At 43.4% G+C, this 27,708-nt stretch overlaps 1 protein-coding gene across 2 annotated transcripts in view; it reads left to right on the forward strand.

Moving 5' to 3' along the window:
• LOC129704808 (constitutive coactivator of PPAR-gamma-like protein 1 homolog) overlaps positions 1-27,708 on the forward strand; it is a 130,461-nt gene that overhangs the window by 57,606 nt on the left and 45,147 nt on the right. For both annotated transcript variants that reach the window (XM_055648166.1, XM_055648167.1), the window contains 3 exons: positions 1,755-2,071; positions 10,737-10,869; positions 17,132-17,377. In XM_055648166.1, the coding sequence (XP_055504141.1) occupies positions 1,755-2,071; positions 10,737-10,869; positions 17,132-17,377 (696 nt within the window). The remainder of the gene's footprint in view (positions 1-1,754; positions 2,072-10,736; positions 10,870-17,131; positions 17,378-27,708) is intronic.

Below are 27,708 nucleotides of genomic sequence, written 5' to 3' on the forward strand. Positions count from 1 at the left end.
TCTTCCTTAAATAATGTTTGTTATTTGAGCTTTGATCCTTTATTGCATTTAAATTAATGTGATTCTCTCACAGCTGTTTCTGTTTATTATGTAATAAGAAATACATTTATTTTTCATTATGCTGTTCACATTGGAAACATCTTTTTGGAACATGGTTTTGGTTAAATTTCAAAAGTCTTAAATGAAAAAGAAAGAAACATCATTGAATGTTATGTAATGCTTTTAAATAGCATCAACATCAACAGGAAAAGACACACAGTGCTGGAGTAACTCAGCAGGTCAGGTAGCATTTCTGCAGAACATGGATAGGTGATGTTTTGGGTCGGCACCCTACTTCGGCGGGGAGAAGAAAGGAGAAAGGCAGAGGAGGAGCCTGAGGGCTGAGGGAGAGCTGAGAAGGGGGAGGAGACTGCAAGGGCTACCGGAAATTGGGGAAGTCAATGTTTATGCCACTAGGGTGCCAACCGGGAAAATGTTTACTGCCTCTGGCGTGTCCAAACCCTTAATAATCGTATATGTTTCAATAAGAACACCTCTCATCCTTCTAAATTCCAGAGTATACAAGCCCAGCTGCTCCATTCTATCAACATATGACAGTCGCGCCATCCTGGGAATTAATCTTGTAAACCTACGCTGCACTCCCTCAATAGCAAGAAAGTCCTTCCTCAAATTTGGAGACCAAAACTGCACACAATACTCCAGGTGTGGTCTCACTATGGCTCTGTACAACTGCACAAGAACCTCTTTGCTCTTATACTCAACACCTCTTGTTATGGCCAACATGCCATTAGCTTTCTTCACTGCATGCTGTACCTGCATGCTTACGTTCAGTGACTGATGAAAAAGGACCCCCAGATCTCGTTGTACTTCCCCTTTTCCCAACTTGACACCATTCAGATAATAATCTGCCTTCCTGTTTTTGCCACCAAAGTGGATAACCTCGCCTCACCAACGACTTGCGGTACCCCACTAGTCATTGCCTGCCATTCTGAAAGGGACCCGTTAATCCCCACTCTTTGTTTCCTGTCTGCCAACCAATTTTCTATCCATGTCAGCACCCTACCAGCAATACCATGTGCTCTAAGTTTGACCATTAATCTCCTATGTGGGTCCTTATCAAATGATTTCTGAAAGTCTAGGTATACTACATCCACTGGCTCTCTTGTCCATTTTCCTAGTTACATCCTCAAAAAATTCCTGAAGATTAGTCAAGCATTATTTCCCCTTCGTAGATCCATGCTGACTCGGACCAATCCTGTTACTGCTGGGGGAAGGGCAAAAATGGGTTTGAGGCCATTGAATTTAATGGTTATATTGTTAGGTTGTAAGCTACCCAAGCAGAATATAATGTGCTCTTCCTCCAGTTTGCGTGTGGCCGCTCCCTGACGATGGTGGAGGTCCCGGACGGAAAGGTCAGTATAGGGAGTGGGAAGGGGAGTTAGTGGTTAGCAATTGGGAGATCTAGCAGGCAAGCCTTGTCATACGGAGACCTAGCAGGCCTTGGCAAGTGTTCAGCGAAATGGTCACCGATGTAAAGGCGGCCATATTAAGGCCACTGAATACAGTAGATGTGCATGTGAACCCCAGTCTCTCCTGGAAGGATTTCTGGGTATATGTGAACCTGTATCTCACTTTACAGTTATAAATTCACAAGGTTGCTTTTAAATGGTTTGTTATGTCATTTATCTGAGACATTCAAAAGACTGGTACCATTTCTACACTAACATAATTGTTTTTAATTTTAATTGTTACAGAACCAACGACTAGTTAGCCAAGTGGCCTCTTCAGGACAGAGACACTCTGACTTGTATTCACCTAACAAAGATCAGCCATCAACGTTAGGAACTTACCAACCTGCTCTGTCAGACCCAAGCCTCGCCCTGGAATCCAACAATAGTTACAGCAACATTCCACATGAAGGGAAGCATACGCCTTTGTATGAGCGTTCCTCACCAAATATTTCCACAGTTTCAGCTGTGAGTCCAAATCATTGTGTCCTCGAAGGCCCATTTTTCCCTGCTCCTTCAACGTCATCTTCATCTGATAATGAGGAGAATAGAGGTGCTGTCAAGTGAGTCTTTTACTCCTTTGTTGGTGTTAGTCTAATGTTGAATGTCTAAGACACATCACACTAAAGCTAGAGTATTTAAAAAAAAATTGTGACAAATCATGCGATTATAAAAGCTAATCAAGTTATTAAATATTATTAAATAAACTATTTGTCACTAATTTAAATGGATCAATTGATTCTGAAGAAGGGTCTCAACCCGAAACGTCATCTATTCCTTTTCCCCGGAGATGCTGTTTGGCCTGCTGAGTTACTCCAGCTTTTTGTGTCTATCTTCAGTTTAAGTTTGCATCTGCAGTTCCTTCCTACACAATTGAAATAACCTTTGTGTTTTCGATGGATGGCGCAGTGAAGAATAGTCCGGAGATACATGACCAAGGTGCAATGTTCCCCAATTGAATCACATGGATTAGGTTGGAAATCCGTAATAAAATAGTAAGATTAAACGAGAACTTACCAGTTTGAATTTTGATCTTTATTTTATGAGGAGTTACGATAAGGGATTACGTGAAGAAGACCCCGGTCGGCTGCATGCGCGTCATCTTCAAAGCAGCAGTGTGAAATCACAGATAACAGTAATTGAAGTAACATAGTAAGATTAGAGAAGACTAGAACTACCAGATGACCTTTATGAGGGTTGGGAGCAGAGGGCACGTAATCCCTCATCGTAACGCCTCATAAAATAAAGATCAAACTTCAAACTGGTAAGTTCTCGTTTAATCTTACTATTTTACTTCGGATTCACGTGAGTGACTACGTGAAGACTTCAAAGCTCTGATTTCATGCCGTGAGAAACGAGTCTACACAACCACAACTGCTTCATTGACAAATGAGGGAACCATTCATAATGCATACAGTCATGACAGATTTAAAACATGCTGATGCTGTTAAATGAAGTAATAATAATTGTCACACCTCTCATCCGGATGGAAGCTATAACTAGAACGTAAAATAGAGTTGACAAATACCCCTGGTCTGGCAATGGGTTATTATAAAATGTTTGGAATTTCGTTTGTTTGACCATGCTGCAGCCGTTAGGATGTGGTCCAGCGGAACGTAAATAACCCTTGTTGCTGATGCTGTAGCAGCCCTGGTGGAGTGAGATCTGGAAATCAGTATCTACTCCTGCATAAATCAACTCTGTTTTATCACCTGGAAATGGTCTGAACAGATACGTTCTTATAAAGTTTTTTGTAACTAACAAGCATTGCTAGTTCAGAGCCTCGAAGGCTCTTGGTGACCTTGACGTATTGTTGTATATGTGTGCCCTCACATAACCAAAGGTCCCTGGGTATGCTTTGAACTATTTTGAGACCTGACACCCCTTCTACTCTGCTTAATTAAATTATAAACATAAAATATTATATATATTATTTACAGATGTAATCATCCTGTCCCGTCGCAATTATGTAGCGACTGAACCTGTTGCGCTAAACCAGCGCCAGGAGGATAACTACCTTATGAGATCCGGCCAAAGCTATGGATGTAGCTGGAGCCCCTAGTGAAATAGTGTTCACACAATGTTAACATCCCATACTGCATTGAACTTGTCCTGAGAGAACTTGTGTTAAAGATATCCTTTACAAACTCGATATCCGGGGTGAACCTGACAGAGTGGGTCTCGTTTGCTGCAGCAAATATGATGGGAAGGCCCGTTGGCACAGTTAATGGCCCTATAACTCAATTATTGTCAAAAGACCATTTAAATTGATCTCCAAGACGTCAGTAATCTGTACCGTTTTAAATGTAACATGAGTATTAAACAAACGCTTCCCATCTCCTGAAGAAGAAATGGACTGCTTTTTTGGTGCTATCCCAACACTCTGAAGTGAACACATACAAGGATAGGTGTGGCAACCCCAGCCGTAGGGGCAGTCTATTCAGAATCTGCAGAACATAAATTGATTTTATCATGCAACGGCTGATTTCCCGAGCCACAGGCTGAACCAGCAAGGTTTACGTTTAGAATAACCGTATAAGGTTGTATTATTATTCCCGACAAATCGGGAATCAAAGCTGCATAGACCAATCAGACAGTAGGAAAACATAAAGCGGGATCTTGATGACTTTATTTGAAGACCCGACTGATGAGGCAAAATGGAGGAAGACATAAAAGACCATTCCTCCTCCTTGTAGCGAGAATGTATCTTTCGCCACTGTTTTGCCACATATTTTTACAACCTGTAAATAAGCATGAAAACAACATATCGATATTCGGTGTTCCATTGAACCAGAATTTCATAAATACCTTGACCCAACACCTATTCTGTGTTGTCATTGATCTGTACTTGATGATACTCCAGTGGCAAATGAGATTAGGTAAACTATTACAGGATACTTTTACTTGATTGCACCCATGTGACTAACATATGCCACCATCATAGTGTATCAACCTGAAGTTGAGCATGCAGATTATGCATATTCGCTCAATCACTCTTTAACCCATAGAATGCACGTAGGGTCTATAGATAGTTGATACCAATAACTGAAGAATTGGTAACTCATGCAAATCTCCTCCACCTCCAAACTAGAGATGACATTCGCAATTTCCTACGTTAGGACCATTAGCATCATTTTGCAATATAACTGAAATATTTACTGACCAAACTACTGGAGCAATGCTGAATACTGTTTGTCCATCATTGTGACTTTGGTAGCTTCAGCTGGTAATAGCATAGGTGTGTTAACAATGACCTACATGGCACTTTAGGGTTTGCCTTATAGCATGATGTCAGTTCTCCCACTTGCACAGCTGAATCACAGCTATTATATTGCCAATTAGTCTTAATGAATAGAAGGCTGCTTTATAACAACAAGGCTGTTACAGGTTTCTATTGACTCCAATCTGTTACCCATGGCGGAGTCATAGGCCAATAAATAGCTAAAGGTAAATCCCAATGACCAACAAGTCTATTTGGTAAAATTTAATTTTCTACTGGATAGAGGAACCCAATTTCTCAAATATAGTTTGAGACTGAAACAGTGGATTTTAGCAAAATACAGCGTTAAAAATATCACCCATACAAGACATAACAAGTGGTTTTGAACTGAGTAGTCCGCTTTGAATGCTTTATTGTCATCATACTGTTATTATTGCCTCATCATAGCAATTGCCTCCTCCAAATATCTGTCTTGCAAGACAATCCTGACCATAATACTGAACCTATCTGATAATTTTGACCTGTCTTAAAAGGCAACTCTGGCCATAAATCTGAGCCTGCCTCGAAAGCCAACTCTGCCCATATTTCCGAGCCTGTCTCGAATGCAATCCTGGCCAAAACACTGACCCTGCCTCAAAACACAATTCTGGCCCAATTCCAACCTGCTTGGAATGCTAGTATTGTCCAGTTTTACATGGTTAGATGCCTCTAAGTAGATGACAATTTCTTCATCATTTGTGTATTGTACAACCAAGTGTAAATCTTACTAACTTGTAAGAGGTCCCTTAGTTGTAGAATAGAACTGGTGGTAGAGTGCGTGGAACGTCTGGCCAGCTTTCATGCTGCCACCAGCTTCAGTGAACCGCTTACTGCCGATGACGTGGGGTGCGTTGTCACCGAAACTATGAAGCTTTGCTCGTCGTTGGCCTTGATTGGTCCAAAGGCTTGTGCTTCATCCTCCAGGTTTTGCCTGTTGAATAGGTCTTACCTGAATAGAAGATTCGGCGGCTGGCTCTAATGTCCCCCTGATAGCGGTATTCACTGCATTGTGTTGGGATGGCAAACCTTGCTGCCAGGAATGGTACCTCTGACACGTGCCCTTCATCCCTTGGGGTATGCTCCATGGCTATACCCTCAGACTCGGCGTCAGATTTACACTGACCCGGCAATACAATACAGATGGAGACATTAAGCAGCCCTGTTACAAGGCGCTGCTGGCGCGGCCTCTCCAATAGGCCGATGCTGGCATAGACTCGGCGTCGGACTAATACTGACCCGGCAGGTTTCATGCCTTGGGGTATGCTGCTCTGCAATACCTCCAACTTCAGGGTCAGAACAAAACTGCCCCGGTAAGCTCACCTCCTCCATGAGGGAGACATTATTCAGCCCTTCTACAGGTGTTGCTGCCATACATTACGCAGCCCTGTTACAAGATGCTGCGGGTGCAGCCTCTCCCATAGGCCGGCGCTGCCATAGACTCGGCATCCACATGAAGCAGCCCTGTCCAGTGCTATGTAGCATGTCAAAAAATGAAGCTTGTTTCTTTTTTGCATAATTGAACTTGGTATAAAAAGTTGGCAGTAAATTCCATAAAAATCTGTTTTAATTTGTGATCATATTTTGCTATGTGATCCAAAATATATCAATAACTATTTTGATGCCATAGAGCATAGAACAGTGCACTGTACGAACAGGTCCTTTAGCACACCAATGCTTTTCACAGGTGCAACACTTTTTTCAGGCAATTCTGGGATTATGGGCTAGAGAGCTTCAGACTCGCAATAATGTTATTTCTCCCACATAATTATCAAAAATAAAGATTTTTTTAAATAGCTACGTCTTTTTGTTACTGGAAGAAAAAAAATATTAAAGGGTCTAAGTGGCATTGTTTAATGATCATTGCACAAGTGTCAATAAAACAACTGTTAATTTCAGTGACCACCCATGTTGAAACTGATAGACTCTTCTCAAGAGATAATGATACATATCTCTTATATCATTTTACATGCAGGCCAGCGTTGTTTCTGCTTATCAATTTCCAAAGTAACTATTAATTGGTTCTCTAGGTCCCAGTAGAAATAGTACATTAACCAGGTTGACCCGCTTAATACAAATAGAAATCACTAATTTATTAAAAATGTTATAACTAATTTGTATTATCAAAATGTACATTATAGCAGAAGTACATGTAACCTGTATTCTGACTGATGAAGGCAAGCATGCAAATGTCTTCTTTAAGTGTACATCAATGCTCTTTGCCATTTACTGGACACTTTCCTCTTACATTTGACCTCACAAAGTGCAACACCTCACACCTGTCCGGATTAGACTCCCATCTGACATATCTCTGCTCAGATCTCCAACTGACCTGCATTCTGCTGTATCCTTTGGTAATCACCTTCACAATCGTCAACTCCAACAATTTTGTGTTGTCTAAAAACATCCTAAATCAGCCTGTCTAAATGTTAATTTAATATATACCTCACAAACAACAGAGGTCCCCATACTGATCCTTGAAGAATACTACTGGTCACAGACTTCCAATTACAGAAATATATCTCCATCTAAGATGTACAAGAAGGGTCTCGACCCGAAACGTCACCAATTCCTTTGCTCCATAAATGCTGCCTCACCTGCTGAGTTTCTCCAGCATTTTTGTCTATCTCCATCTACGATGTTTACTTCTGGACTTAATCTTCTGGACCGGCCTACAATAAAAGGGCTTGTCAGGTGCTTTACTGAAGTCTCTGAAGACAACATGCATTTCCCTCCCCTCACCTAGGTCACTTCCTCAAAAAACTCAATCAAATTTTTGAGGTAAGACTGTCTGAAAACGAAATTAATAAATGAACACTTTTTCATTTTATATTCACAGTTATACACGACTATAACAATGTCTTAGTGTTTTATAACACCTTATTTATTAGGTGCCATAAAACCCATATTATAACACCCTATTTATTCCAAGCACACTGCAAAGGAAAAATTGTCTTCATTATATATTTTCTTATTATGTTTAGTAGCATTAAACCATTTGCATTTAAATCTATGAAACATACAGTAAAAGCTTAAAAGCATTGCGTAAGACAATAATCAACTTGTTCATAATGGATTTACAGTTGGATTTCTCAGTGAATAAAAATCAAAGTCTGGTGGAATGTTATTAATATTTTGGTGTTCAGCGGTTGAAAGAAGTATCAATTGCAAATATTAGAATTTGCCTTTCTCAGACTAAATGAAAAATCAGATTTAAAATTGTTTTAATAAAATAAATTGCTACCATGTGCAAACTTGGCCTTGTTCATAATTTAGCTGAAGTCTTATTACCATTTCAAATAGAGATTATTCAGAAATAAAAATAGAATATATAGGAAATGCTCAGCATGCCAAGCACCAACATTGAAAAGTGATTTTGAGCATGCACAGTATAGTCCTTTATACAGAGCAGTACAGTACAGGAACAGACCCTTCAGCCCACAATGTTTGTACTGAACATGATGCGATGTTAGGAATACTTTATTGTCACGTGACCAGGCACAGTGAAATTCTTTGCTTGCATACACAATGTATACAAATTAAACTGTTCTCACCTGCTTGTATATGATCCATATCCCTCTATTTCCCTGCACTTCCAAGTGCTTATCTAAAAAGACTTTTAAAAGCCACTGCTGTATCTACCTCCACCACCAATCCTGACAATACGTTCCACACCCCCATTACGTTCTGCATAAAAATACAACTTGCCACTCACATTTCAATAAAACTTTCCCCCTCTTACCTTAGAGCTATGCCCGCTAGTTTTTGATATTGTCAGGAATTATGGATCTAATAATGCCCCTGTCCCACTTAGGAAACCTGAACGGAACCCTTTGGAGACTTTGCACACCACCCAAGGTTTCCGTGCGATTCCCGGAGGTTTTTGTCAGTCTCCCTACCTGCTTCCACTACCTGCAACCTCCGGCAACCACCTGCAACCTTCGGGAACCGCATGGAAACCTTGGGTGGGGCGCAAAATCTCCAGAGGTTCCCGTTCAGGTTTTCTAAGTGGAGCAGGGGCATTAGTGAGACAGGGGCATTTAACTGTCTACCCAACCTGTAGCTGAAACCCTCTAATCCAGACAGCATTCTGGTAAACCTCATCTGCAACATCTCCAAAGCTTCCACATCTTTCCTGTAATGGGGCGACCAGATTTGCATGCAATACTCCAAAAGTAGCCTTACCAAAGAGCTTTTGAGCTGCATCATGACTTCCTGACTATTTTATTCAATGGCCCCAGCAATGAAGCCAAGCATACCATGCACCTCCTTCAATACCCCATCTACTTGTGTGCTGTCAGCTATGAACTTGGATTCCAAGATCACACTGCACATTAATGCTTTTAAGGATCTTGCCATTAACTGTATATTCTCTCCTTACATTCAACCTCCCAAAGTGCAACACCTCACACGTGCTTAGGTTAAACTCCACCTGCCATTTCTCCATCCATTTCTGCAGCTGAGTTACACCCTGCTGTATCTTCAGACAGCATTCCCCACTGCCTGCAACGCCCCCAACTCTGGTGTTGTCAGCAAATTTACCAACCCATCGACATTTAGTTTTTAATGCTTGAAATGGGTTTAGGGTTTTGTTTTAAAAGGATAACCATGATAGGAAAACAATTTTGATAAATGCTGTGCAACTTTTTATAACACAAAATTATTTTGAAACTATTACCATTTACTTTGAGACTAATGTAATGAATTTAGTTAAAGAATAGGCTTCATACATTATACATGCTGCATCAAGGTAAAACACACTCATTTTGTGAGATCATAAAGTTGCGAGAAAAAGGACAGTGCTGGAGTAACTCAATGGGTGGGCAACATCCATGGAGAACATGGATAGGTGATGTTTCAGCTCAGGATCCTGCAGAATTTTTGTAAACCAGCATCTGCAATTCTTTATTTTTACATAAATTTGAGAGGACAATTGGGATGTACTGCATAATTGAAATTTGCATAATTAGAACTGAATAGAGGTTACTGCATGTGCTTATAAATCAAGAGAGTCAAAGGTGCCCTATGTCCTGAAATAGAACGATGAAATTCTTACTTGCTACACTCTAACAATATTTAAACATAGTACTCAGTCGGCATCAAAATAAACAACAAAAAGAAGTTCAATACATAAAAACAACCAAACAATATAGTGTAATCAACACAATTTGTGATTCAGAGTTTAGTTGGAGTTTGCAGTGTTCAATGCCGGATGGTTGTTGGGAAGAATCAGTTCCCTAACCTGGGCATTACAGTTTTCAGGCTCCTATACCTTATTCCTGATGACCGGAGTGACATTGGAACATGGCCTGGGTGGTGTGGATTCCTGTTGATGCTGGCTGCCTTTTTGAGGCAACGTCTCCAATAGATCCCATCGATGGTGGGGAGGTCAGTATTATGATGGACTGGGCCGTGTTCACCACTTTTTTGCAAACTTTTTTCTCTAGCGTTACACCTTTAGGAGTTCAAGAGAGTATTGGTCGACATACCGAATCACCTCAATCCTCTAATGAACTAGAGGCGTTGATGCGCTTTCTTTATATTTTCATCAACGTGCTGGGTTTAAGGACAGATCTTCAGAGATATGCATGCCCAGGAACTTCAAGTTGCTTACTCTGTCCACTACCAACCCATTGATGAAGAGAGGTTTATGGATCATCGGCCATCCTCTTCTAATATCAACTATCAGAAACTCCTTTTCATATGAAATATCCAGCATTTCATGAGCAATGAAATATAACCAACACATGACTGCACATCGACGTAAAGTGTTGAGTCAGTGGAAAGAAATAATGGATGAGCTGTCTTAGTGTTTTCTTTAGAAGTGCTTGGATACTGTTTAAATGATCATGGATATCCTCTCCAGCAAACATTTACAAGAATACTTGAAGCAAGGTCAACGATTGAAGGAAAATGTCATATGTAATGTTCTGTTTGTCTAATTAATGTCTGCATTTGTTTTTTTTCGCCAGTCATGCTACTGAACCACATCACCAAGTTGGGCATGTATTACCATGGGGAAAATCTGGAAATCAATCTGATGTTTTAGACAAATCTTCTGGAGGAGGGCATCAGAAAGGTGTTTGTATTCGCAATGAAACAAAGGTATTGTATATGTAACGTGCAATCTTTATTAATAATAATACAAGCATAGTGAATTTTCAAAATAATGTCACTGTGTGACTAAATTTTGAAGTAGGTTTGCTTACTGAACCTGCAATTTACAAAAGTAATCTATTTATAAGTAAAATACTCAAGTACATTCCTTTTCATTTGCTCTTCTACTATACATCAGTGATCAGTCATCCATTTGAAACATAACAAGTCAGTGTTCATTGTGTAAGTTGATATTGGATATTAGTAAAATTGAGCATTATTTAAGACATGATATTGAAGAAATTAATCGCTCTAAAAGCTGCCCAAGTTTGACAAGTTCCTTGAGGGGATATTCCCTTGAAGGATAGCAATGTCTCAGCATCCACCCTTTATCAATTCCCTGCAGACACATATTATCATCTCTCATTATTTTAAACTTGCACAAGTATTGGCCCACCTTGCTCAAACTCTCTTTATGCATCAATACCTTTATTCCAGAAATCAATCTCTTGTGCCTTTTACAGCACTACCTGCAATGCATTTATATCATACTTTAAATAGAGAGTCATAGTTATAGAATCACACTATGACTTTGGCCCAACTTGTTCATGCCAACTAACATGCCCCATCTGCACCAGTCCAACCTGCCTGTGTTTGGCCCATATTCCTCTAAACGCATCCTATCCATAGAAACATAGAAAATGGGTGCAGGAGGAGGCCCTTCGAGCCAACACCGCCATTCATTGTGATAATGGCTGATCGTCCCCAATCAATAACCTGTGCCTGCCTTCTCCCCATATCCCTTGATTCCACTAGCCACTACAGCTCTATCTAACTTGTACCATGTACCTGTCAAAATGTTTTTTAAACATTGTGATAGTACCTGCCTCAACTGCCTCCTCCAGCAGCACATTACATATATCCATCACATTCTGTGTGCAAAAAAAAAGTTACCCCTCAGGGTCCTTTCCATCCTTACTTTAAACCCATGATCTCTTGATTTCCATGTAAAAGACTATACATTTACCCTATCTATCAATCAATCAATCAATCAATCAACCTTTATTGTCATCTTGCAAGCAACAGTTGTTACAGTGCAAAATGAAAAGACGTTTCCCAGTGAATAGTGGAGCATCGCACATGAAATTTAAACACTTCACACATAATAACACTAAAAGCAATCCAGTCCCTGATGGAACAGTATAAATAGTTAAAGCAGGTAAAAAAAACAAAAAAAAACACAATGTTAAAATTCAATAAACCAATCATAAAAAATGTCCGGGGCCGCTGATTTGAGTGGCCAGTGCCAGTATTAAAGTGTCCGTGCCAGCCGCAGAGTCAAGTCAAGTGACTGGGTGCAAAGTGACTGTTTAGCAGCCTCACAGCCTGTGGTAGGAAGCTGTTTAGCAGCCTCGTAGTCCGGGCTTTGATGCTTCGATATCTCTTGCCTGATGGCAGGAGATCCAGGTGTGTGTGGAGGGGGTGCAGTTTGTCCTTGGCAATTCTCTGTGCATTCTTCAGACAGCGGCTCTGGAACAGTTCTTGTACCGAGGGTAGGGAGACGCCAATGATCCTCTCTGCTCCCCTCACTACCCTCTGCAGAGCCTTCCTGTCCGAACAGTTGCAGGTGGAGTACCACGTATTTATGCAGTACGTGAGTACAGACTCCACCGTGCCCCTGTAGAAAGTCCTGAGGATGTTGGTGGGGAGTGAGGCCTGTTTTAGTTTCCTCAGGAAGTGCAGTCGCTGATGGGCCCGTTTAACGGTCCCAGTGGTGTTCCTGGACCAGGTGAGGCTGTCCGTTATTTGCACACCGAGGAACTTTATGCTCTCCACTCTCTCCACTGCAGTGCCACTAATGTTGAGGGGTGTATGCTTTGGCTGCGCCCTCCTGAAGTCGACAACCATCTCCTTAGTTTTGTCGACATTCAATTCTAGGTTATTTTTGCCGCACCAGTCCACCAGTTGTTCTACTTCCTCCCTGTACATTGTTTCGTCATCTCCACTGATGAGTCCCACCACTGTAGTGTCGTCCGCGAATTTTATGATTTTATTTTCCCTGAATCTGGCAGCACAGTCATGTGTGAGCAGTGTGAACAACAGCGGGCTGAGCACACAGCCTTGAGGGGAGCCGGTGCTCAGCGTGATCGAACCTGAAGTGTTCTTGCCAACACGGACTGACTGCGGTCTCTCTGTCAGAAAGTCCAAGATCCAGTGACACAGGGTGGTATTGAGGCCCAGCAGGGTTAGTTTCTCCACAAGTCTCTGTGGGATGATGGTATTAAACGCTGAGCTGAAGTCAATGTACAGGATTCTGGCGTATGTGTTCTTGTGTTCCAGATGCGCGATTACTGTGTGCAGCGTGGTAGAGATGGCATCCTCTGTAGAGCGGTTGGGGCGATAGGCAAACTGTAGGGGGTCTAACGATGAGGGGAGGCTGGCAGTAATGTGGGGTTTCACCAGGCGTTCAAAACACTTCATTATTATTGGGGTCAGGGCGACAGGGCGGTAGTCATTTAGGCAGGCAACCACTGGTTTCTTCGCTATGGGGATTATCGTGGAAGTTTTGAGGCATGTGGGGACAATGGCCTGACTAAGGGAGATGTTAAAGATGTCTGTTAACACATCTGCTAACTCCTCAGCACATTCCTTTAGCACACGTCCTGGGATGTTGTCGGGTCCGACTGCTTTCCACGGGTTGACCTTAGACAGGATTCTCCGTGTGTCCATTGTGTCTATGGTCAGGACTGGCTGGTCGGTTTGTAGGCAGGGGCTGGCTCTCCTCTTGGGTGTGGTGTTTGCTGCATCAAAACGTGCAAAGAAGTTGTTTAGTTTATCTGGGAGAGAAGTGTCCGTGTCGGTTACCCGCTGCCTTGCCTTGTACCCCGTAAGTGTTTCGATTCCCTTCCACATCCTCCTGGTGTCTCCTGTGTCGCAGAGGTGTCCCTGGATTTTCCCCGCGAAGGCACGTTTCGCTGCCCTGATTCCTTTTCCCAGTGCAGTCCTGGTGGATCGGAGAGCGGCTGTGTTACCGGCTCTGTAGGCTGCATCACGAGCCCTCAGCAGCGAGCGCACCTCTGCTGTCATCCATGGCTTTTCGTTTCCACGTGCAGTGAAAGTTTTCATGATGGTGACATCCTCAGTGCACTTGGCAATGTAGCTGGTTACAGTCTCTGCGTACTCCTCGATGTTGATGAGGTCATCATAGGATGCTGCTGTCCTGAACACATCCCAGTCAGTGTGCAGGAAGCAATCCTGCAGTGCTGAGGCTGCTCCCTCTGGCCAGACCCTGGTGTGTTTTCTCTCCGCTCTGACTTGTTTTTGCAGAGGTCTGTAGGCTGGTGTTAAAAACACTGAAATGTGGTCCGAGTGGCCCAGGTGAGGGCGTGGGGCTGCCTTGTAAGCCTCTGGGGTGTTGGTGTAAACCAAGTCCAAGATGTTCTCTCCCCTGGTCTCAAAATCCACATATTGCTTGAATTTTGGGAGCACAGTCTTAAGGCTGGTGTGATTAAAATCCCGTAAAATCTATTCCCCTCATTACTGTATACACCTTTATAAGACCATCGCTCATCCTTCTACGCTCCAAGGAATAGTAAATTACAATTAAAACACAAAGTACTCGTACTATAACTCCAGGATAAGCGCTCAACTAAGAAAACCAAGCCAAAAGCATATCTAACTAACTGAATATTTAAGTTTAAGAAAGAAATGCTTAAATGCTGGAAAAATCAAAAGTAGACAAAAATGCTGGAGAAACTCAGCGGGTGAGGCAGCATCTATGGAGCGAAGGAATAGGTGATGTTTCAGGTCGAGACCCTTCTTCAGACTGATGTGGAGGTGGGACGGGAAGAAAAATAAATCCTTTTGGCTCCAAGGGCGTTTCATCCCATCACCGAACAGCTTCTCTTAAAATTCCTGTCCAATCGACAAATCCGACATTCTAAGCTTCTGTTATGTAAACTACCAGCAGAAAGCTTGGGAATCGCTTTCAATATATTGAAAATGCAGGAGCTTCAAGGGGCGTTGCCCCCTGAACCCCCACCGGGACGCTGCCTCTGGACCTGCCGGGTGCCTAGCCGGCTCCTGGACTTCCGGCCAATACTTCCTACTTTTTTTCTGGAGGTGAATATCGTGCCTGTCTCTTGTAACTTTCCGGCCACAGATGTTAGATTCACTGGCTTGTGGTTCCAAGGCTTTTCCCATCAGCCCTTCTTAAATAAAGGAACAACTTTTGTCACTCTCCAGTCATCCGGCACCTCAAATAAACATTGCTTGTTTATTTTTAAATTTTCCAAATGTTCTACTATTACCTTCTCAATAATGGATTCCAGCATTTTGCTAATGACATATAAGGAACAAACAATGGGGGAAATGTGAGATTGGATGGAAGAATGGATTATTTTATTACCTGGTAAAAGCTTTAAAGGTGTTGTTCAGAGGTCCCTGTGTGCCCTTGTACATGAATCACTGAAAGCTAACGTTAAGGTGTGCAGCAAACAATTCGAAGATGGACAGTATGTGCACCTTCATTGCACAGTGTTTGAGTACAAGAATAAAGATGTCAGTGCAATTATGTATGTCCCAGTAAAATCTTAGCATAATAAGCGAGTTCTGTGCATGCCCAGGTCATAGGTCAGTAGCAACGGTGGTGCTGCATTGTGTGCAGGCTTGCGTTTCGTCTGCGGTCGGACCGTCGCTGCGGTCGCTGTTGAGTTGCTGCTGGGCCGTCCCCTCCCCGGTGTCCCGTCCCTGTCCGGAGGTGTCTGGGGTGGCCCTGGACTTGCAGCCAGCGGTGCAGCCGCTGGCTCCAGCTCGGCTCTGCCTGTCCCACCCTCCACCTCCATCCCCCTCCCCTCAATCCGACACCGAGATCCTGCTAAAGGTGGGCAGCCGCCAGCCCTGCTTGAAGACGGGCGACTCGGAGCCGCTGCAGCTGGAGTGGTCCTGGTCGGAGAGAGTCTGCGGACGGGCTCCTGCCGGCCATGGGCAGGCCAGGTGCCCGCTGGAGCTGCTGGCACTGTGGGTGGTGCTGGCGGCAGCAGTAACCTCATCCCCCTCCCTTGCCCAGCCCCAAGCCCAGAGTCTGGGCCAGCACCAACTCCAGGTCGGGGCTGAAGGCCGCCCACAGCGCGGCCCAGTCTAGCGCCGGGTTGGAGGAGGCTGAGCCCAGGCTGGCGCAGGGGAGGCCGGGGTCCTTGCACCTCCTCGGGGCTGTGGATGAAGTGGCAGCGGGTATCGTAGGGGCAGAAGCCAGTGGTGTGCAAGGTACGTCTTGTACTTAGGGTGGCGGCTGAGGAAGCGCAGCTCGGCCAGGCCGTGAGCAAACTGGCACTTGTCGCCATAGCTGCCCATCGGGGAGCGGGTTCCTCGGGAGTTGGAGCGGGGTTGTGCTGGAGTTGGCACTGGCTATGGGTCTGTGGATTCTCTGTGCTGGCTGTGGGCCTGTGGGGTCTCTGTGCTGGCTGCGGGCCTGGGAACGCTGTTGTTGTCTGTCCGGGCTGTCGGTTGGCCCGGTGGGAGAGGCGGAGGTGAGCTGGGGTTGGTGCTTCTCCGCGTTGGGGTCCGGTGTCCCGTCAGTCCGGATGTCTCCGGCCGCCCCCCGGGTGGGGATGGGTCACTCGAGTGGGGATGGGGGGTGTTACCGGGGACGGTCCAATGGCGGTTTGGCAGTACTTGCGGCGCCAGGGACACGGGTTCGATCCTGGCTGCGGATGATGCATGGTTCTGCGGATGAGAGCTGGTCCAGTCTCTCCCCTCCCACCCCCCAAAAAGAAAAATCGGACCCAAGCTATACTCATGGAATCTACAGCGCTTCGTTCGATTTTTATTTATAGTGTTCGACCTTTGACAAATCCCATGATTTTTCTGTTATTCGGAATACCAAATTCACTTATATGTACGGGTTTCATTTCTCTCTCTTGCGAATGAAGAATATCTTGTGAAAATAGATTGATTAATTCCTGAGATTTGCCATTTGCACCATGAAGTTTGATTAATGAGACTGGGCCAGTACTCCTTACTTTAAAATTGAACAATCTGATAAAAGCTTGACAGCAAGCTATGTAGGTTTCTTCTGGCTGGGATGTCCAGACCAGGAATCTGTGCTCTGTTCTCCTTTCTCCACTATAGATAAGAGGGAATTTGAATGTACAATCAGTGTAGGTCATTTTCATAATTTTGAAAATCTATACAGTTCAAAAGCATTTTTGAAAATATCAGGATGTGTTCTATGAATCTGGTGCAATTTATTAATGGCTATCTTATCTGCCAGGTTGAGGAGCTTTCCGGCAATCCAGGATGCCAGGTAGATGCAAAGATTTCCCCTGCACCAGCTGCAAGCAGACTTGGCCAAATCAACACACATCATATACCATCGCTACTGTCAGTGCCTACAAGAAACCACATGGACATAACCACACCTCCTGTGCCAATGGTAGCTCCAGAGGTATTACGAGTTGCTGAACACAGGCACAGAAAAGGATTGATGTATCCTTATGTATTTCAGGTGCTAACTAAGGTATGTCAAAGTACTGCCAACTATATACAGTTAAATATTTATATCAAAATGATATTTTGAAAAACAATGGCCGATATTAAACTATGTATATGCATTAGGAATAATGCTCATAATGGTGACAATAATGCAATTAATAATATCCTATGGAAAAGCATTAGGTATAGTACTGTTAAAAGTGACACGAGACCAGGTGTTGCTGCCAGCATGAGTTGTCCGTGTATGCATCTGATCTAGCGAGCAACATTTTCTGGATGCGAGTGAGATAACGTGCACAAAAATTCCCTAATACTAATTTGCCCAAGATAATCTGTAACATAATGCATGACTGTCCGTAGCAGATCATGTCTTACAAACCCTCATTGAGTTTTATGAGATGGTGATATAGTTGAGGATGTCTATATGATTTTAGTAAGGCATTTGATGAAGTCCCTTATGACAGGCCGATCTAAAGGATTATGCATGGTGAATTAGTTACTTGGATTTGGAACTGCCTTACTTATAGATATCATAGGGATCATTGTTGAAGGGTATTATTCTGGCCAGAAGTCTTTGATCAATAGGACAATCAGCTACAGAAATTGGCAGATAAATGGCATTTTAATCTGAGGCAGTTGCACTTTGGAGATTGAAAGTATGGGGAAAGTATACAATTATTGGCAATTATGTACAGAGGGATCTGCAGTTGAAGTCCGTAGCTCCCTGAAAGTGGCAACATGGTAGAAAGAGTGGTAAAGGAAGCATACTGTATGCTTGCCCTCATCAGCCAGGGTATCGAGTATAAGAATCAGGAAGTCATGTTGCAGCTTTATAGGACTTTAGTTAGGCGGAGGAGATGTGGTTAACCTGGCATCATGTTCGGCACGGACATTGTGGGCTGAAAGGCCTGATCCTGTTCTGTACATTGTGTTATCACTTAGGATGACCAGATAAATACCCTACTCGCAAAGCAGCTTTCACTGCTATGCCCACCTGCCACGCCATTCCCCATTTGCTGTCACTTTACCGACTGTCAAAACACAAAATAGTGATTGTGCTGAATGTCCCTGTGCATTGGATACATTCAGAAGCTATTATAATTCACAAATTAATTAAGAAATAAAAATGATCATAGATCTTTTTCAAGAAGTCTTGGTCCGTTGAAATGCATGAGCTTGTTATTTTTCTGCATGTCTAACCAAGTACAGGCTCAGGAGAAGGATTTATCTCCTTAACAGCTGTGGAATTGCAACAGAGTTATGCTTTGGATTCATTATTTTTTTATGATAATGTAACCAGTGTATTGATGAGGCCAGAGCAGTAAATGTGGTTTGAGTAGATGTTAATAAGACCTTTGACAAGTTCCCACAGGGAGAAGGTCCACAGGGACAAGTTCCCACAGGGAGAAAGTCCAAAATGTTTGGGCCAGGGAGATCCAGTTTGGCAAACTGTATCCAACATGGGTTCAGCAAGAGGAGGCAGAAGATGATGGATGAGGCATGAGAGATTGCAGATGCTGGAATCTGGAGCAACAAATATGTTGCTGGAGGAACTCAGCAGCTTGAGCAACAACTGAGGTTGATGGGGGCAGAGCTGTAGATGTACATACGGATTTTAGCAAAGCATTTGACAAGGTTCCGCCTGGTAGGCTGCTCTGGAAGGTTAGATCACATGGGATCCAAGGAGATCTAGCTGATTGGATAGAAAATTGGTTTCATGGAAGAGAACAGTGAACTTTTGGTGAAATTTTTGTTTGGAACTGGAGACCAGCGACTAGTGGTGTGCCTAAAGGTTCGCTGCTGGCCCCATTGCTGTTTGTTTTGATTTCAATGAGAACGTACAAGTCATATAAGAACATGATCAACTCGGTAAATGGCAGGGCTCTGTGGTGTGGTGCAGAAAGATCTAGGAGTGCAAGCACATGGTTCCTTGAAAGTGGCACCACAAGTAAGGTAGTCCAGAACGTTTTCAGCACATTGGCCTTCATATGTCATTGAGTATTGAGTATTGAAGGTCATTGGGAAGTCATGCCACAGTTGTACAAGACATTGATGAGGCCACACAGTATTGCGTTCAAGTCAAGTCAAGTTTATTTGTCACATACACATACGAGATGTGCAGTGAAACATACACATACGAGATGGGCAATGCTCGTGGACTTGGTTTGGTCACCCTGTTCAGGTTTGGTCACCCTGTTATGTCACCCTGGAAAGATGTTTTAAAGCTGGAAAGGGTGCAGATAAGATTTACAAGGATGGTGCCAGGACTCAAGGGCCTGAACTAAAGGGAGCGGTTGAAAATACTAGGACTATTCCTTAGAGTGCAGGAATATGAGAGGTGATCTTATAGAAGTGTACAAGATCATGAGAGAAATGATAAGGTAGATAGAGATTTATTTACACATGGAACAATTGAGAACCAGAGAACATAGATGTAAGGTGGGATGGGGAAGATTTATTGGGAACCTGAGGGGTTGTAGGTGGTAGGTGTATAGAATGAGTTAGTTGAGAATTTGTTTCTCAGATATTTGAGAAACATTTAGACAGGTACATGGATAGGATAGGTATAGTGTACCAAACACGGGTATGTGGGAATCGTGCAGATGAGGCATATTGGTTGGTGTGGGGCGAAGAGCCTGTTTTTCATGCTGTATGACTATATATGAATGGAAAGAAATGGTCGCTGTTTAAGGTTGAATCCCTTCATCAGTGATTGTGCAGGGTTGTTTTTGTGATTGTATATGCCTTTTACTATTGATGTTCCTGAGGGATGGTGCTTGGACCTTTGCTGTTTGCAAGATACTGGACTGATGTGGATGTATGTTCACAGGTGACAAGAAGATTGGTGGAGTTGTGGGCACTATGGAGGGTGTCTTAGGCAACAGAGGATTATTGGTGCATTGATGAATGGGCTGATAAATGGCAGTGGACTTCAATCCAGATAAAAGTGAAGTGATGCATTTTGAGAGTACTAATGATGTTAGGATGTATGGTAGGACGGCAGAATCGCATGGAGCATTGATGAACAGAGAGACCTTGAGTACAAGTCCAGAGATGTTTGAAGATGTCAGCACAGGTAGATAACATCATTTGGTGGAAATATTGGATACTAGTCTTCATTTGTCAGGTCACTGAATATAAATCCAGGAATGGTATGCTCCAATGTTATATAACTTTGGTTAGGCCTTAATAGAAGTACTGCGGGATGTGATGGTGCTAGAGAGGGTACAGAGAAGATTCACCTGGATATTGCCAGAGATGGAGCAGTTCATTTCTGAAGAGTGATTGAAGAGTCATGTTCTCCCTCGAGCTTAGGAGGTTAAGAGGGGATGCGATTGAGTGTATAAAAAGCCATATAGCTCAGGTAAACTGCAGGAAGCTTTTCCCCACATCAGGGATAGTCGGGAAGAAATAGATTTAGGATAAGGGGAAGAGAATCAGGTGGAACATGAAGGAAATCTTTTTCACCCAGAGACTTGTGAGTCACAGAGACGAACAGCATTGAAATGGGCCGCATCGGCCAGTGTTTCCACTTTGAAGGAAATTACCCGAAATTCGGGAAATTCTGGTTGTCTTCGGGTAATTTTAGGGAAATCGATTAACAATTTCGGGAAATTTCCGCATCCGGCCCGCGAAGGGGTGTGATGATAATACACGCAGCACTACCGGTTTGACGCTCAAAGGTTTAAACAGAGCGCTGGCAGTTTAACACGTGGGAATTTAAACAAAGAGCTGTCGGCTGCAGCGCTATGGGTTCTAAATATAGTGCTACTGGCTGCAGCACTATGGGCTTTAAACATAGCGCTATGGTTCATAGACTGTTCAGGAAAATTCTCGTTTGTCAATGAGTCTTTGGATTTCTCTTTCTCAGTGGAAGTTGAGCCTTTGATTATTTTTCAGGCAGTGGTAGAATTCTGGATGAGTTTAGTGGTGAAACGTTACCAGTGGGAGGTGGGATTGCAGTTACATGGGGATTGGCCTTGATTTTACAGAATGGTGGGTGGGCTCAATGGGCCGAGAGGGAGAGGGGAGGGAGAGTGTGAGGAAGGGAACGAGGGAGAGAGAGGGATGGGGAGCGAGGGAGGGAATGAGGGAGGGAGGGAGAGAAAAGAGGAAGGGGGGAGAGAGAGAGGGAGGGATGGAGAGAAAGGGAGACGGAGGGAGAGAGGGAGGGAGGGTGAGGGAGGGAGAGACAAAGAGAGGGAGGGAGGGTGGGAGGGAGAGAGAGCAGAGACTGAGACACATGAGAGCAGGTTGAAAAACAAAGACAACGAAAGCTGTTGGAGGCAATTTAAAGCTGCTTTGCATAACACTGTACAAGTGAGTAACAGAAGCAGGCAGATACGGTGTAGTTACATAGATCTGTTTTGCCTTGTTCTTTGTGTTGTTAATGTGTGCCCGTGAAACAAAAAACAACAAATAGCACACAGGAAGCATTTTGGAAAATTTCAGGAAATACCATCAAATTCCAGGAAATTTGGGATTCTATTTAAGGAAAACTTTTAGAGGTGTGGAAGCACTGCACACGACCCACTGCATCAGTGCTGATCATATCTGGCATGCATTAGTTCCATTTCCCTCGATGTTCTGCTCATTTAAGTACCTGTCAAGATGCCTCCTTGAATATTATTATTATAATCCAACACCTCCTCTGGCAACTCATTCCAGCTCCAACATCTGTTGTGGAAACAATGTACCTCAGATCTTCTTTAAATCGCCTCCTTTCCGATGCCCAAGCGAGTACCTGGAATGCAATGCCCAAGAAAACGGGTGAAGTGGAGGTCACTGACTGTATTTAAGAAGTGTCTAGGTGAGCACTTTAATTGCTTACACATAGATAGGTGAGGGCCAAATCCTGGGAGATGGGGTTAACATAGCTGCCAAGTAGTACGGATTTTCCGTATTTCGTACAGAAATGCTATACAAATACAGAAATACGAATTTGCGTTGTTAAATACGGATTTTTTTAAAAAGACGACCATGGATAATTGTTACAACGAGTCACCACTGCACCGGCCATGAGACGAAAACGATTTGTTAACTACCACTGTTAGCACTTGTTAACAGCCAGTAGTTAACACGTAGTTATACAATGTGTCATCAATGCATCGATCCACATTCCTCAGTAAATGTAATTGTGTTTTGACCAAGAATTAATGACACCGCGTTCCTTTGAATAAAAGTCACGGGAGAATTTCTCAAAACTCACTGTCATTGAGGGCTCCAGACCGCGAGCACGGGCAGGTATAGTCATTCACCCACGTTATTTTTAATAGGTTCCTGGTGTGCAAAAAGGTAAAGTCATTCACCCACGTTATTTTTAATAGGAACTGCAGATGCTGGACCAATCGAAGGTAGACAAAACTTTTATTGCTGTTTATCAACATGAGGACCAAAGTTGTGCCAATGAAAGTCAAATAAACCATTATGAGACTGAGAAACACGAATAAAACTGCTGAGACATCAGTCAAACCTTAGGCTTACCAAAATCAACAGTTTGGAACATCATTAAGAAGAAACTGGTGAGCTTATAATCACAAAGGGACTGGCAGACCAAAGAAGACCTCCGCAGCTGATGACAGAAGAATTGTCTCTATAATAAAGAAAAATCCCCAAACGCCTGTCCGACAGATCAGAAACACTCTTCAGGAGTCAGGTGTGGATTTGTCAATGACCACTGTCCGCAGAAGACTTCATCAACAGAAATACAGAGGCTATACTGCAAGATACAAAGCACTGGTTAGCTGCAAAAATAGGATGGCCAGGTTACAGTTTGCCTAGAACTACTTAAAAGAGCAACCACAGTTCTGGAAAAAAGGTCTTGTGGAAAGATGAACAAAGATTAACATATCAGGGTGATGGCAAGAACAAAGTATGGAGGAGTGAAGGAACTGCCCAAGATCCAAAGCAAACCACCTCATCTATGAAACATGGTGGTGGGTGTGTTATGGCCTGGGCATGTATGGCTGCTGAAGATACTGGCTCACTTATCTTCATTGATGATACAATTGCTGATGGTATTAGCATAATGAATTCTGAAGTGTGTAGACACATCAAACAAATGCCTCAAAACTCATTGGCCAGCGGTTCATTCTACAGCAAGACCATGATCCCAAACATAATGCTAAGGCAACAAAGAAGTTTTTCAAAGCTAAAAAATTGTCAATTTTTGAGTGGCCGAGTCAACCACCCAATCTGAACCTAATTGAGAATGCCTTTTATATGCCAAAGAGAAAACTGAAGGGGACTAGGCCCCAAAACAAGCATAAACTAAAGATGGCTGCAATACAGGCCTGGCATAGCATCACCAGAGAAGACACCCAGCAACTGGTGATGTCCATGAATCGCAGACTTCAAAAGCAGTCATTGCATGCAAAAGATATGCAACAAAATACTAAACATGACTACTTTCATTTACATGACATTGCTGTGTAATGTAACCAAAATGTATAAACATAGCCTTTAATAAAATCTGACAATGTGCACTTTAGCCACATGCAATTTTTTTCTATTACAAATCTCAAATTGTGGAATACAGAGGCAAATAAATAAATGATGGGTCCTTGTCCCAAACATTATGGAGGGCACTGTGAGAGTGTAAACTAGAGCAGGAAATTTGAGCTGGATTACTCATCCCAACTCGTGTCTGAATGTGGATGTCAACTCTTTATCTTTGTCGTTTGCAGTCGTGCAGGGCTTCGCTGACGATTGGAATGATCATTGGGCTTTACTGACGATAGGAATGATCTTAGTATTGACACTTAGTATTGTTTCATTATCTGGGATCATTCACACTGGGGCCGTGGTAGGGCTAAGGAGTATTGATTTGATGAGGTAGTTTTGAAATAGACAATAGGTGCAGGAGTAGGCCATTCGGCCCTTCGTGCCAGCACCGTCATTCGATGTAATCATGGCTGATCATCCACAATCAGTACCCCGTTACTGCCTTCTCCCCATATTCCATGACTCCGCTATCTATAAGAGCCCTATCAAGCTCTCTCTTGAAAGTATCTGCCCTTTGAGGCAGAGAATTCCACACTCACAACTCTGTGTGAAGAGGTGTTTCATCATCTCTGTTCTAAATCCCTTGCCCCTTATTTTTAAACTGTGGCCCCTAGTTCTGGCCTCCCCCAACATCGGGAACATGTTTCCTGCCTCTAGCGTGTCCAAACCATTAATATGTTTTAATAAGATACCCTCTCATCCTTCTAAATTCCAGAGTATACAAGCCCAGCCTCTCCATTCTCTCAGCATATGACAGTCCCGCCATCCCAGGAATTAACCTTGTGAACCTACGCTGCACTCCCTCAATAGCAAGAATGTCCTTCCTCAAATTAGGGGACCAAAACTGCACACAATACTCCAGGTGTGGTCTCACTAGGGTCCTGTACAACTGCAGAAGGACCTATTTGCTCCTATATGCAACTCCTCGTGTTATGAAGGCCAACATGCCATTCACTTTCTTCACTGCCTGCTGTACCTGCATGCTTACTTTCATTGACTGATGAACTAGGACCCCCAGATATTGTTGTACTTCCCCTTTTCCCAACTTGACACCGTTTAGATAATAATCTGCCTTCCTGTTTTTGCTACCAAAGTGAATAACCTCACATTTATCCACATTAAACTGCATCTGCCCACTCACCCAACCTGTACAAGTCACCCTGCATTATCATAGCATCCTCCTCACAGTCCACACTGCCACCCAGCTTTGTGTCATCTATAAATTTGCTAATGTTACTTTGAATCCTTACTAAGTGTTACTAAATCATTGATGTATATTGTAACGGTAGACAAAAATGCTGGAGAAACTCAGCGGGTGAGGCAGCATCTATGGAGTGAAGGAATAGGTGACGTTTCGAGTTGAGGCCCTTCTTCAGACTGATGTGGGGGTGGGGAGGGCGGGAAGAAGAAAGGAAGAGGCGGGGACAGTGGGCTGTGGGAGAGCTGGGAAGGGGAAAGAAGGAGAAAGCAGGGACTACCTGAAATTGTAGAAGTCAATGTTCATACCACTGGGTGTAAACTACCCAAGTGAGATATGAGGAGCTGCTCCTCCAATTTGTGGTGGGACTCACTCTGGCCATGGAGGAGTCCCAGGACAGAAAGGTCAGATTCGGAATGGGAGGGGGAGTTGAAGTGCTGAGCCACCAGGAGATCAGGTTGGTTAATGCGTTAGGCAAAACGATCGCCAAGCCTGCGCTTGGTCTCACCGATGTAGAGCAGTTGATACCTAGAGCGGCGGATGCGATAGATGAGGTTGAAGGAGGTGCAGGTGAACCTCTGCCTCACCTGGAAAGACTGCTTGGGTTCTTGGATGGAGTCAAGGGGGGAGGTAAAGCAAGTGTAGCATTTCCTGTGGTTGTAAGGAAAGTACCAGGGAGTTTGGGTGGGAAGGGACAAATTGACCAGGGAATTACGGAGGGAGCAGTCTCTGCGGAAAGCCGATAGGGGAGGAGATGGGAAGATATGGCCAGTGGTGGGATCCCGTTGGAGGTGGCGAAAATGTCTGAGGATTATCTGTTGTATGTGACGGCTGGTAGGGTGAAAGGTGAGGACAAGGGGGACTCTGCCCTTGTTACGAGTGGGGGTTAGGTAGTGAGAGCAGAGCTACGGGATATAGAAGAGTGAGTGCCTCATCTATAGTCGAAGAGGGGAACCCCCCGTTCCCTAAAGAATGAGGACATCTCCGATGCCCTGGTTTGGAACACCTTAATCCTAGGAGCATTTTGTATATTGAATATTGTAAATAGCTGCGGTCCCAGCCTCGAGCCTTGCGGTACCCCACTAGTCACTGCCTGCCATTCTGGAAGGGACCCGTTAATCCCTACTCTTTGTTTCCTCTCTGCAAACCAATTTTCTGTCCATGTCAGCACTCTACCCCCAATACCATATGCGCTAATTTTGCCCACTAATCTCCGATGTGGGACCTTATCAAATGCTTTTTGAAAGTCCAGGTACACTACATCCACTGGCTCTCCCTTGTCCACTTTCCTAGTTACATCCTCAAAAATTTCCAGAAGATTAGTCAAGCATGATTTCCCCTTTGTAAATCCATGCTGACTTGGACCAATCCTGTTACTGCTATCCAAATGTGTCGCTATTTAATCTTTTATGATTGACTCCAGTATCTTCCCCACCACCGATGTCAGGCTATAATTCCATAATTATATGGGTCCATAATTCCCTGTTTTCTCTCTCTTGCCTCTCTAAAAAAGTGGGATGACATGAGCTACCCTCCAATCCACAGGAACTGATCCTGAACCTATAGAACATTGGAAAATGAACACCAATGGGTCCACGATTTCTAGAGCCACTTCCTTAAGTACCCTGGGATGCAGACCACCAGGCCCTGGGGATTTATCAGCCTTCAGATCCCATCAGTCTACCCAACACCATTTCCTGCCTAATGTGGATTTCCTTCAGTTCCTCCATCACCATACAGCAATTTGTCTTCCCCCGCACAATTAAAGCATGGAATAATCTCCACCCAACTATAGTTACCCAACCAGATGCAACTAAATTTAAAGTAGCTCTTTCTTCCCAATAACCCTTTCTGGCTTAAGCCCTCCCTTCACCACCTCCAGTTTAAATTAATTTGGAATATTTTGGAGGACCAAGAAACCAAGAAGAACTAAGAACCACAGATCATCTGGTCACTAGTACATCAGAAAGATTGTGTGTGTTCTCCTTGGTGAACAAGGATCCAAAGTACCTGTTCAACCCATCTGCCATTTCCTTGTTCCCCATAATATATTCACCCTTTTCAGTCTATAAGGGTCTGAAGTATTGAAGTACTGCACTAACGAGGATATCCACAATAAGAAGAATGCCTTGGTATCTGGGCCGATGCTTCAGTGGCATGTAGATTGGTGAGCCCAAATAAAGTTTACGTCTTAACAACTCAAAAGGCCCATCATACAGCTTATTATGCCCTGACCTAAACCACTGTTAAAAATGGACATTAAACTTTCCCCTAACACTTCTGCTATCAGTATTATTCTTCAAAATGGTGTTAGAAGTGAAGAATCAGCGGAGGGAAGGTGTTTAATAGTAATCAGTATGTGGTCTCCTCGCTTATGTTTGAAAAATAATTCTGACCCGAAACATCGTTCATCCTTTTGCTCCAGAGATGCTGCCTGACCTGCTGAGTTACTTGTGTGCACTTTGTGTCTAAGCAAGGCATTTTGTATGGTTATGAACCAAAACTAAGAATTACAGTCAATTATTACTGCCAGTTCAAGCAAATCTGTCCACAGAATGCACTGAGAAAAGATGATGGAGTGTTCTGAAATGTAACCTAACATTCATGTTTACAATATGCTACCTACATTAGGTTGTTGTCTAACTATTCCCCTT

The sequence above is a fragment of the Leucoraja erinacea genome, chromosome 16, assembly GCF_028641065.1.
Source record: "Leucoraja erinacea ecotype New England chromosome 16, Leri_hhj_1, whole genome shotgun sequence".
Lineage (NCBI taxonomy): Eukaryota > Metazoa > Chordata > Chondrichthyes > Rajiformes > Rajidae > Leucoraja > Leucoraja erinaceus.